At 44.4% G+C, this 12,071-nt stretch overlaps 1 protein-coding gene across 5 annotated transcripts in view; it reads right to left on the bottom strand.

Moving 5' to 3' along the window:
• TRAPPC10 (trafficking protein particle complex subunit 10) overlaps window positions 1-12,071 on the bottom strand; it is a 109,161-nt gene that overhangs the window by 3,819 nt on the left and 93,271 nt on the right. For all 5 annotated transcript variants that reach the window (XM_036912006.2, XM_057505111.1, XM_036912005.2 and 2 more), the window contains 4 exons: window positions 6,726-6,826; window positions 5,364-5,490; window positions 4,190-4,360; window positions 9-186 (listed from right to left, as the gene is read on the bottom strand). In XM_036912006.2, the coding sequence (XP_036767901.2) occupies window positions 9-186; window positions 4,190-4,360; window positions 5,364-5,490; window positions 6,726-6,826 (577 nt within the window). The remainder of the gene's footprint in view (window positions 1-8; window positions 187-4,189; window positions 4,361-5,363; window positions 5,491-6,725; window positions 6,827-12,071) is intronic.

Below are 12,071 nucleotides of genomic sequence, written 5' to 3'. Positions count from 1 at the left end.
AGACCCACCTTCGTACAGGAGCTTTGTTGAAAAGTACTCATCAGATTGCGTCAGCGCATCATCCCTGTCCACGTCCAGGAGGTCAGAGAGGCGCGTGATGGACACCTCCAAGGAGCACAGCGAGCCAGTCCTACAGAGCTCTGCCCCCGATGGCGGCCGTATCTCAGCCTTCACATTATACAGCGTCTGGCCAAGAAAGGGAAGAACAGGGAAGCGTGAGTGATGTGAAGCGATGCTCTGCAGCCTTGGGGCCGCCCACACCAGGGGAGGTGGCGGCAAGCGTGGGCTAGGTGGGGAAGCACCGAGCTGAGTGTCCCTCAGGGACTGCAGGTGCGACATCCTCAGGAGCCCACCTCCAGAGCCTTAAAATCTCTTCTTTAAGCTATCCACTTGTTGGTGGGCACCAGAGGAGAAAGGAGAGGCCCAGCACCCCATCTGCCACCCCCAGATTCTGGGTGACCAGCGCTCTGGCTGCTTGCTCCTCTGCAGGGAGTGTTTTAGAGCAAGTCCCAGACAACTTCTCATTTCAGCCCCCGTACCTCAGCATTACAACCAAACACAACGCCACTGTCACAGCTGTCAACGCCATTCCTGGGGTCATCCAGTTAGGTGCACAGCCAGCCTTCTCCGTGCCTGTCTCCACAACCCACCTGCCCAGCAGCCATGCATGCCTGCCCAACATTCCCCCACCCAGGATGAGCAAACACCCAGACCTGCATGGGACCACAGCCTCGGCCACCACACGCTCCCTGCAGAATGTTGTCACAGTGGAGCTTGGCCACTCCCTGAACTGCAACCTTGGCATCCATTTTGTTTGGACAAGTGATCTGCAGGGGCCGTCCTCAGACGCTGGCCCCTCATGAGAGTGCGTACCCCAGGTTAGCAGCTTGCAGAGTCACAAGCAGTGTTAAGTTCCTAGTATGGCTTCCTCAGTGGCCCCCAGCCCTGCCTCCCAGCACCTTCCCCTTATGTGCCCCTTAGGTAAGACCACCGTGGGGTTTACCAAAACCTGCTCTAGTGGTCTGAACCCAGCCTGAGCCCTGGAGCCCCAGAGCCCTGCACCCGGGCCTGATAGAGGCATGCACCCCAGGTCCCGCCACACTCTGGCCACGCTCTGCCACAGCCTCCCCCCGTGGCCCCCAGAGGCTCGCCGTACTTTCTCGAGGACCTTGAGGAACAGACTTTCCTTTGTCAGTTTTCGGGGTCTATTGTTGAACTGGAGTTCATCGCCTGGCACCCTGTGCTCCACATAACAGGTGTTCATTTACCAAGTATGAGCAGGTATATAATTATAGTAGAACCCAATTTAAAACTGTTCTGTTGGTACTGTAAAATGCTCAAAGAAAAAAGATTTCAGAATTTTAGAAACAATTTTTTTCTGGAAGCTAATAAGGCTGACCAGCAGGCCTAGGTGGATCCTGCTCAGTGATTTTCCCATCAAATTACTAAATACATCTATTTGGAGGGGCAGACTTGGAGTGGTCTGAAGGGGGCCATGCTGGATTTTATGTGGCTCTCTGATGACACGGGCCTAGAAGATGCTGGCCTGTGCAGATGCAAAAGTGTGCAATCCCAGAGGCTGGAGCAGAACCACAAGTGTGCCCCAGGGGCTAGAGTGGTGGTGAGCAATGAGGGACCCTGTGCAGAGATAAGGGCAGCACGGATGAGGCCGACTGCAGGGCCTCCTGCCCCGAGGAAGCTCCTGCCTGGGGCCTGCACAGTGCAAAATGTTCCTGAGCTCAGCCAGGGAGTGATGTGGGGCATCCAGCATGGCCGTCTGGCTACATGGCGGGAGGGTGCGGGGGAGAGGCTAAGGGGGCTGTGGACCCCCAGTCGGCAGTGAGGTGCGTCCCTGCACCTGACAGAAGCTGCTGAGGCCGCGGGTGCAGGGCCTGGAAATACACCTCTTCAGGAATGAGCTCTACCCTTACGGCCCACTGATTTCTACAAGGGTGCCTGACCATCCTATGGGGAGGGAACAGTCTTTTCAATAAATGGGATAGGGACACCTGAATAACCCCCTGGAAAGGGTGAAATCTGGAACCCCTCCTCTCACCATATACACAAGTTAACTTAAAGAAGATTGTAGACCTCCAATCTAAGAGCTAAAAGTACAAAACTCTTAGAAGAAAACAAGGGAGGAAATCTGACACGGGATAAGCAGAAATTTCTCAGATCCTACACCAAAAGTACAAGCACTGAAAGAGACTGATAAGTCGAACTTGAATGAAATTAAAAACTTTTGTGCTTCCAAGGAGACCATCAAGAAAGTGAAACTACAACTCACAGAAAGGGGAAAAGCCTCAGCAAATCATCTGTATGGTAAGGGACTGGTATCTAGCCTACATAAAGAGCTTTTACTACTCAAGAGTAAAAAGACGACACTAATAAGAAATGGGCAAGTATCTTTCCAAAGAGGTACAGACGGTTGGTAAGCACGTGAAATTCGCTCATTGCCATTTGCCATCATGGAAATGCAACCCAACACTGAGATACCACTCCCGCACGGGGCAGGTACGATCAAAAAGACAACAGGAACAGCGTGAGAATGTTGAGAATGTGGCCACTGGATCCCTCATAGGCTGCTGGTAGGTATGTAAAGTGATGTCTCTTTGAAAAAGTTTAGCAGCTTCTCAAAAAGCCAAAGTCACCATATGACCTAGCAGCTCCACCGAGGTATTCACCCAAGACGACTGAATATGTACACATATACACACTTACACAGGGTTTCCACGGCATCATTTCTCACGATAGCCCCAAGGTGGAAACGAGCCAAATGTCCAGACATGGAATGGAGATACATGGAAAGACAAAATGTGGTCTGCCCCCCGAACAGAACATCGTTCAGCCACTTAAAGGAATGAAGTCCTGGCACAGCCCTGAGGACATAATGCTAAGTCAAGTAGCCCGCTGCAAGATCACCCGTGACGTGATCACAGCTTATGAACTGCTCAGACTAGGCGAGGGTGTGAGCAGCCCTGCCTCTGGACTAGTGGCCTTCTTGAGTTGAGAAGAGGAAGAGATGGGAAGTGGCTGCTACCAGAGCACAGGTTTCTTTCTGGATGACCAACATGATCTACAGTAAGATCACGGCAATGCTGGCATAAGTCTGTCACTCCCCTGTGTTCAGTGAGTTGCATGCCTCAAAGAGGTGAACCTAAGGGCACATAAGTTATATCTCAAAGTTTTCTTAAAGGTGCTATCTGTATTTCTCAGTTCTGTCTTGAGAATGCCAGCTGAAGAGCTCCCTCTGGCCTTGTGCTCTGTGCACACAGTTCTTAAGGAAAACATTTCTATACTCCTCATCTGAAGGGGACACAAAAACGACAGAGAAGTGAGAACTGCTAACTAGCATAATCATCTGCAACAAGCAAATCAGACTGAATTCATGCAGACTCCTTACCAAACGTGATGTGACATTAACACATCAAAAAGTAGCCCACTGGTACTACAAAAAGACATAGAGTGCTAGTGATTATGTTTAACTCCAACGCTAATAAAGACAGTTAAATAAAACAGAGCAGAACAAATAGTGTTTTGGTTGGAAAGAAGTATTAAAAATCTGCCAACACCAAGAGCTATGAACACAAACACCTTCTCAAAGTGCTGTAGGACAACTTCAGTAGTAAAGAGAAACACCACAAAGCTTTATATTTACATTTACATTTACCTATCACAGAACCCAACAATCCCACTAAAGGGACAAAAACACAACTGAATCTCCTCACCAGGCGTGAAGCCACTTTCAGCCCCACACTTAACGAGCAGGGTGTGGAGAAGCTTCATGGTAGTAAGTTTCTGTGATACTTTGTTTTCCTCTCAAAAAACTGGAGACCTGCCTTTATAAAGCAATCCCCCTGTGTAGCAACTAATGATCAAGATGAAATGACTAAGAAAGTTTCAGGACATCAGTAGGTCAATGTACCGAAGAGAAGAGGGACAATAGGGAAGGGGTCTTGGGTCTTCACACCCAGCTCACAGCAAGCATGCACGGGGATCAGGCATGTCACTGAGGAAGACCTGGGGCTCTAAAGTATGGTCACTGGCGACCTGTGTACTGTGTTTATTCTTTTCCTTGACCACTTGCTTCATTATATTCAAAGATCTTGTCTGATTTTTTTCAATCATAAAGAATACAATGCTACCTTTCATTCTGCTCCACATCCCCACCAAAAAAGACAATACATACGAAAAAGTTTTCCAACTGGAAGTCATAAGTATACGGCTTTAAGGAGATAGACAGCTGCTCGGCAGAAGCTGGGGAGAAGTCCACGGAGAACTGGCCACGCAGCGGAGGCGGGGGCACTCCCACCCACTTCAGCTCCCAGACGAAGAATACCGACTGCTTGCTGGGGAGAGGCTGCAACGAAGAGTCGGCTGTCACTGCACTCACAGGAGACAGGGCCAACAGGCCACCCACAGTGCACTTGGCACAATGGGAACACATGCCCAAGGCGAGAGAGAGGTGGGCTGCCAGAGCCCGCTCCCATGCCCGCCCTCCCACCCCAGCTATCCTGCCCAGCCCTCCCCCAAAGAAGACTGCAAGAAGTTGGCAAAAAGGTTCTGAGGTTTTATGATTCCATGGGCTCATGGCATAGGGGTTCATAAAAAACGCTCAAAGAACATTTATTGGTATACTGTATACCATACATTTCCAAAATGGGAAATGCCATCAACCACTTAAAAAGGACATCTTTACATCCATGCCAGTTACTGTGCATTTAATATAAGTTACATGAGGAACTAGCACCACCTCAGACAAAGTCCACAGCCACAAGCACAGGGACAGACTTGGGTAGCATTTGAAATGGGGCAAATGTTAGCTGGGAAAATTCTCTGAAAATGCTAAAGATTAGCCATCATTAAGAAAAACTTTGATCTTCTAAGCACTCAACATTTACTGTCTAAACACATGACAAATGAAGATAAGAGGTAAGGTCACGACAACAAGATGGCGTGAGCATGAATGTGGCTCCTTCACAAGCTGCACCAGCCCCTAAGGTCTCTGCCCTGGGCACAGGCAGGACGGGACACACGGCACCATCTCCTGGGGTCACGTGCCCATGCCGAATACAGAGGCTCAAGAATGAGCTGTGCATAGAGCTGGGCGATTTAAGATTTACACCCGTCAATCTCTCTCATAACCCACCCACCGTGCCACCTGGCCCACAGGGAAACGCAGACATGCGCACTACTGCAGCCAAGCTGGGGACTCAGGCCATCACAAATCACCACCAGTAAGACTGTCTCTGTACTGGAAGGCCCAGTCAGTGTCACTTTCATCAAAACGCTATGGATACTCCATCATCCTTATCTTACCCTGCATTCTATTGAGTTTATGCTCAACTCTAGAAAACAGTTACCTGCTGGGATCTTGTGTTCAGTGGAATCAGTTGCAAGTCGGTACTATCACCAATATCTGCAAGATTACTATCTGACAGCTGAAAGTCAAGTTCTGACAAATTCTGGACGCAAACTTGAACATACTTCCTAAAGCAGAAAAATAAAAAATATGATCTTGACACTTAAGAACTTCATTAAGTATATTTTGGCTTTGTTAAAAAGACCCTTCCTGGGGAATCAAAAAAGTGACACAGTAGATTAATAGCTAGTTAGTTAGTACACGTATTTCTACTTCTGATTTCACATGTACAAGTGTCACAAAAAACCCTAATCTTTCTAGGAAAGCTATTTCTGGGGAAAAATGGATCAAAGGACATTGTTTCTGATCCAGCATTATTACATGATCATAACTGATTTTCCTAAACACAGAACAGGTTTTAGTAAGTCATATAGGAAAGAAACAAGTAGGGGTTCACTTTAATTCTGTGGCAGTGAAGAGGAGCTTTAAAAGGCCAGTCTTACCATTAGTATCTAGTTTCCTCACTGTAATTCGAAGGAAGGAAAATAGTGCTAGTACAATGTCCCACTCTAAGTATGGCTCTGACCTTTTTGTTCCCAATTACACAAACACCACTGATGAAAGCAAAGGGAATGTACAGCGAGAGGCCAGGCCCCCGAGCCCTGGGGTCATCGTCAGCATCATCACCTGGGGGGGCACAAACAGGCCCCATGTGTGCGGACCCAGGGACACAGCAGCACAGGACACCACCAAGCTTTCTTGTCCAAAGGCTGAATCTGAATCTAGTCCAGCCTATGGAGCAATGAGGGGCTGGCTGTCAACTGGGCCGTGTCTGCAGGCGGTTTTGGTTGTCACACCAGGGGTGTGGAGGACGGGGAGTGCCCCTGTGTCCAGGGGCCCCAGAGCCCACAACAAAGGGCCCCGTGACCCAAAGTGCCAGGGCTGCTGGGAAGCCTCGCTGCACAGGTGACTGAGCGTCGACAGGTAAGCAAACCCAGAGGACAAGCCAGTCAGACCCACAGGGGGGGCCTGCTAGAGGACAGCCAACCCAAGGTTGTCAAGGGGTCAGTGGCTTGAAAAATGGGGAGGAGGGATCTTGTAGCCAAATGCAGACTTGGTTTAGATCCCACAGTCCACAAGCCAACTGTGCAAAGTCCTTTTGGAGGCAGCTAGGGTGACGTGAATTCAGACTGGATGCTATAGGACCCCAGGGGTTCCTGTGAGTTTCAGCAGGTGGACAGTGACATCATGGTTACCCAGGACAACACACCCAGTGTCACCAAGGCCAAGCTCAGAATGGTAAGGGTCTCCCTGTAGGAGAGCCCAGGCCAGGAGCAAGGCCTGGAATCCACGCCCCCTTTACCGTGTGCCAGCTGACAGCAGAGTATGTGTGGTCCTGAAGGGCACACTGAATGTCAGTGCGATGACGGTGGAGTAGATGGACCATGGGCAGTCGATGGACACCTGAGGAGAAACAGACATGCACTCAGACCACTGGCCTGCCTGCACAGCTGCCACCAGCACCAGCCACCCAAGTCCACAGTGCTGCCAACTGCCAGACACTGGATGGCTTTTCCATTCCTTATGCAAACAGGAAAAGCCCGCTAAACGTATGCACAGGGAGAGACATGAAGCTATGTACACAGGCAAGAAAAACGGGACACGAAACTGGCAGAACTCCCAGGAGCCACCAGGTCTCAAAGGCTCTAAGCAGGTGCTGCAGTGCACAGTGTGAACCCACCTGGCTGTGCTCACAACCTGTGGCCATGATGCCAGGGGTAGGTCATGTGCAGGAAGCTATGACAAAATGCTTTAATCGCTATGTCCAAATGACATAATCCACATAATCAATCATATACTGTCAAAACATTAAACAAATTATCCAAACACTTAATCCATTATGAAGCTGAATATATAACTGAAAACCAATCAGGTTTTGGATGCAGTGTAGACCAAGCTATTAACTCCCTTAAGGGCAGAAACCAGGTCTCAAGCTTCATTTTTATTTTCCTCAAGGAACAAATGAATATACTGAGTAAAGAATACTTGTTCATTCAGCACTATGTGCTCTTGCTGAAATAACTATCGTCTTTCCTTCCTGAACTCTGTTATCACATAAGAAGGGAAGAAACTTCAAGGCATGCAAATCAAAACACTATCTCTGAGGAGACTGCTGATTAGAAAATGATGACTGACTGGTCTGTCCTATGCAATCATCATGTTGCAGCAACTGTGTTTCTTAGCCTTTGAGCCAACTGCTTTTGTGCATGTATGTCTTTTAAAAAATTATTCAGTTTATTTAAGTTGAAAAAAAAAAAGGTCCAGTGATTTCTCCTGCCTCTGGCAACCACAAATCTGTTTTCTGTACCTATGAGCTTTGTTTCTGTTTCTGTTTTAAGATTCCACACATAAAATAAATCATACAGTATTTGTCTTTCTCCATCTGACTTATTAGACATAGGTCCATCCACATTGTCACAAATGTTAAGATTCCCTTCCTTTTCTGTGGCTCAGTAGTATTCCATGCATTCATGTGCTACATCATCCTTACCCGTCCGTCTCTGCGAACATGTAGTTTGCTGCCGTATCTTGGCTACTGTAAATGATGCTGTGGTAAACGTGTGTGTGTGCGCGTGTGTGCATGCGTGCGTGCATGTGTGTGTTTTCATTTTCTTTGGATAAATACCCAGAAGTAGAACTGATGGATCATAAGGTAATTCTATTTTTAACTTTTTGAGGAGCATCCATAGTTTTCCATAGTGGCTGCACCAATTTATATTCCCACCAACAGTGTACAAGGGTTCCCTTTTCTCTACATTCTCAAAACACTCATTATTTCTTATCTTTTGATAATAGCCATTCTGACAGGTGTGAGGTGCTATCTCATTGGGGCTGTGATTTGCATTTCCCTGACGATTAGCAAGTGGAGCATCTTTTCATGCACCTGTTGTCCACTTGTATGTCTTCTTTAGAAAAATGTCTATTCAGATCTTCTACCCATTTTTTAATCAGATTGTTGGCTATTAAGCTGCACAAGTTCTTTATATACTTAGTACTAACCCCTTATCGGATCATGTGCTTTGTGAATATTTTGGTGGTGGTTCCTTTTGCTGAGCAGAAGCATTTTGGTTTGATGTTTTCCTGCTACTTTATTTTCACCTTTTTTGCTTTTGCTTCTGGTGTCAGATTAGTAAAATCATTGCCAAGGCCGATATCAGGAACTTACCACCTATCTTTCCTTCTAAGAGTTTTATTGCTTCAGGTCTTACATTCAAGTTTTTAATCCAATTTGAACTATGTGTTAGATAGTGGTCTAGCTTCATTCTTTTGCATGTAGTCGTCCAGTTTTTCCAACACCATTTATTGGAGAGACCAACCTTTCTCCATTATATATTCTTGGCTCCACTGTTGTAAATTAATTGGCCATATGCGCATGGGGTGATTTCTGAGCTCTCTATCTGTTCCACTGACCTATTTGTCTGTACTTATGCTAATCCAATACTGCTTTAAAAAATTACTATAGCTTTGCAATATAGTTTGAAATTAGGGGGCGTGATACCTCCAGCTTTGTTCTTCTTTCTCAAGATTGCTTTGGCTACCTGGGGTCTTTTCGGGTTCCACACAAATTTTAGGACTGTTTGTTCTGTTTCTGTGAAAAATGCCATTGCAATTTTGACAGTGGTTGCGTGGAATTGGTACATTGTTTTGGGTAGTTTGGAGAGCCTAACAATGTTAATTCTTCCAATCCAGAAGCACAGAACATTTTTCCATTTATTTGTGCCTTCTTTAATTTCTTCCATCAATGTCCTAGTTTTCAATATACAGGCCTTTCACCTCCTTGGTTAAATTTATTCCCAGGTATTTTATTGTTTGATGCAGTTGTAAATGGGATTGTTTTATTTCTCTGATAGTTCTTTATGAGTACAGAAATATAACAGATTTTTGTGTATTGCTTTTGTATCCTACAACTTTACGCAATTTGTTTATTAGTTCTAACAGTTTTCTCAAGGAGTCCTTAGGGTTTTCTATGTAGAGTATCATATCATCTACAATGACAGTTTTACTTGTTCCTTTCCAATCTGTATGTCTTTCTCCCCCCTTGCCTAACTGCTGAGGCCTGAACTTCCAACACTATGTTGAATAAAACTGGTGAGAGTGGGCATCCTTGTCTGGTTCCTTGTCTTATAAGAAAAGCTTTAAGCTTTTCACCACTGAGTATGTTAGCTGTGGTTTATCACACATGGCCTTTATTAAGTTGACCTCAATACCTGTATACCCTGCTTTGTTCCCTGTATATCTTCTTTGTTAAGAGTTTTTATCATAAATGGTTGTTAAATTTGGCCAAATGCTCTTTCTGCATCTACTGAGATGATCATATGATTTTTATCCTTCATTTTGTTACTGTCTGATTTTGTTACTGGGTCATTTTGTCAAAATTACTGATAGGCAGATGTTGAACTAACCTTGCATACCTGGAATAAATCCCACTTGATCATGGTTTATGACCCTTTCAATATCCTGTTGAATTTGCTTTGCTAGTATTTTGTTGAGGATTTGTGCACCCATGTTCATTAGGGATATTGGCCTGCAATTTCCTTCTCTTGCAGTGTCCTTGTATGGTTTTGGTATCAGAGTAATGCTGGCCTCATTAGTTTGGAAGAGATCCAACCTCTCCCCTTTTTTTGGAAGAGTTTGAAAAGGATTGTATTAATTCTTCTTTGAATGTTTGGTAGATTTCACCAGTGAAGCCATCTGACGTTCATTTGTTCGGAGATTTTTGATTACTGTCAATCTTACTAGTAAATGGCCTGTTCAGATTTTCTATTTTATCATGATTCAATCTTAATCGGTTCTATGTTTCTAAGAATTTATCCATTTCTTCTAGGTTGTCAAATTTACTGGCATATAATCATTCATAGTAGTCTCATGATTGTTTCTCATTCTGTAACATCAGTTGCATAACACCTCTTTCATTTCTGATTTTATTTGCTTGAGTCTTCTCTTTTTTCTTGGTAAGTCTAGCTAAAAGTGCCAATTCTACCTTTCCAAAGAATGAGCTCTAAATCAGTTCAGTTTTGATTGCTCTTTTCTATTATCTTTTTGGTCTGTTTCATTTATTCTCTAAGCTTTGTTATTTCCTTCCTTCTATTAACTCTGGGCTTCATTTATTTTTTTTCTAGTTCCCTGTGATAAAAAGTTGTTTGACACTTTTCTTGTTTCCTGAGGTGTAAGTATGTACCACTGTGAGCTTCCTTCTTAGACATGCTTTTACTGCCTCCCACAAACTCCAGTATGGTATAATTCCATTTTTGTTGTCTCAAGGATTTCCCCTTTTTGATGCATTAGTTGTTCAGTAGCATGTTGTTTAATCTCCACACACATGAATTTTCCAGTTTTTTTTCCATGAAATTACTTTCTAGTTTCATACCATTGTGGTTGAAAAAGATACTTGATATGACTTCAATCCTCTTAAATTTGTAAAGACTTGTTTTGTGGCTGAACATACAATCTATCTTGGAAAATGTTTCATGTGCACTTGAGAAAAATGTGTACTCTGTTGCTTTTGGATAGAATGTTCTAAAAATATCCATTAAGTCTGTCTGGCCTAACATGTTGTTTATAGACAATGTTTCCTTACTGATTTTCTGTTTGAATTATCTATTCATGGATGTGAGTGGGGTACTGAAACCTCCTATTATTGTATTAGTGTCTATTTTTCCCTTTATGTCTTTTAATATTTACTTTATATATTTAGGTGCTCCTATGTTGGGTGCTTAAATATTTACAAATGTATCTTATTGTTAGATTGACCCCTTTATCATTACATAATACCCTTCTTTGTCTTTTGTTACAGTCTTTGCTTTCAAGTCTATTTTGTCTGATAAAACTACCCAGCTTCCCTTTGGTTTCCATTTGCATGGAATGTGTTTTTCCATCCCTTCACTTTCAGACTGCGTGTGTCCTTACATCTAAAGTGAGGCTCTTGCAGGCAGCATATAGAAGGGTCTTATTTTTTTAATCCATTCAGTCACTCTGTTTCTCTTGATTGGAGAATTTAACCCATTTACATTCAGAGAAATTACTGATAGGTACGTGCTTATTGACATTCTGTTAATCGTTTTCTGGCTGTTTTTGTAGTTCTTCTCTATTCCTTTTCTCTTGCTCTGTTCCCTTGTGGTTTGATGACTTCTTCAGTGGTATGCTTTATTCCTTCTCTTTATCTCTTGGGTACTTACTATAGGTTGTTTTTGCTTTGAGGTTTACATATAACTCGTGTCCCTGTCGGTCTCTTAAAGTCGAGGACAAGTCAGGTCTGATCCCATCTAAAGCTCAGCATCACTCTCCCAGCCTGCGTTGTGTGGTTTTCATGCCACGTTACCTCTTTTCACTTTGCATGTACCTTAGTTACTGTAACCATAGCTATTTCTGCTACTCTTGTCTCTTAACCTTCACACTAGCTTTATGAGCAGCTAATCAGCCGCCTATGCTATATATTTACCCTCCCGGTAAGATTTATACCATTTTGTGTGTTCTTGTTACTAATTAGGTCCCTTTCTTTTCGGGTTAAGCAAGTCCCTTCATCATTTCCTGTGAGGCCGGTTTAGTGGGGATGAACTTCCGTTCTTCTGGAAAACTCTCTCCCTTCCTCAGTTCTGAATGATAACCTCGCTGGGCAGTGTTGGTTGGCACTTTGAATACATGTGCTGCT

Source organism: Manis pentadactyla, chromosome 1 (genome assembly GCF_030020395.1).
Source record: "Manis pentadactyla isolate mManPen7 chromosome 1, mManPen7.hap1, whole genome shotgun sequence".
Classification (NCBI taxonomy): Eukaryota; Metazoa; Chordata; class Mammalia; order Pholidota; family Manidae; genus Manis; species Manis pentadactyla.
This window is presented reverse-complemented; position numbering and strand designations above follow the sequence as displayed.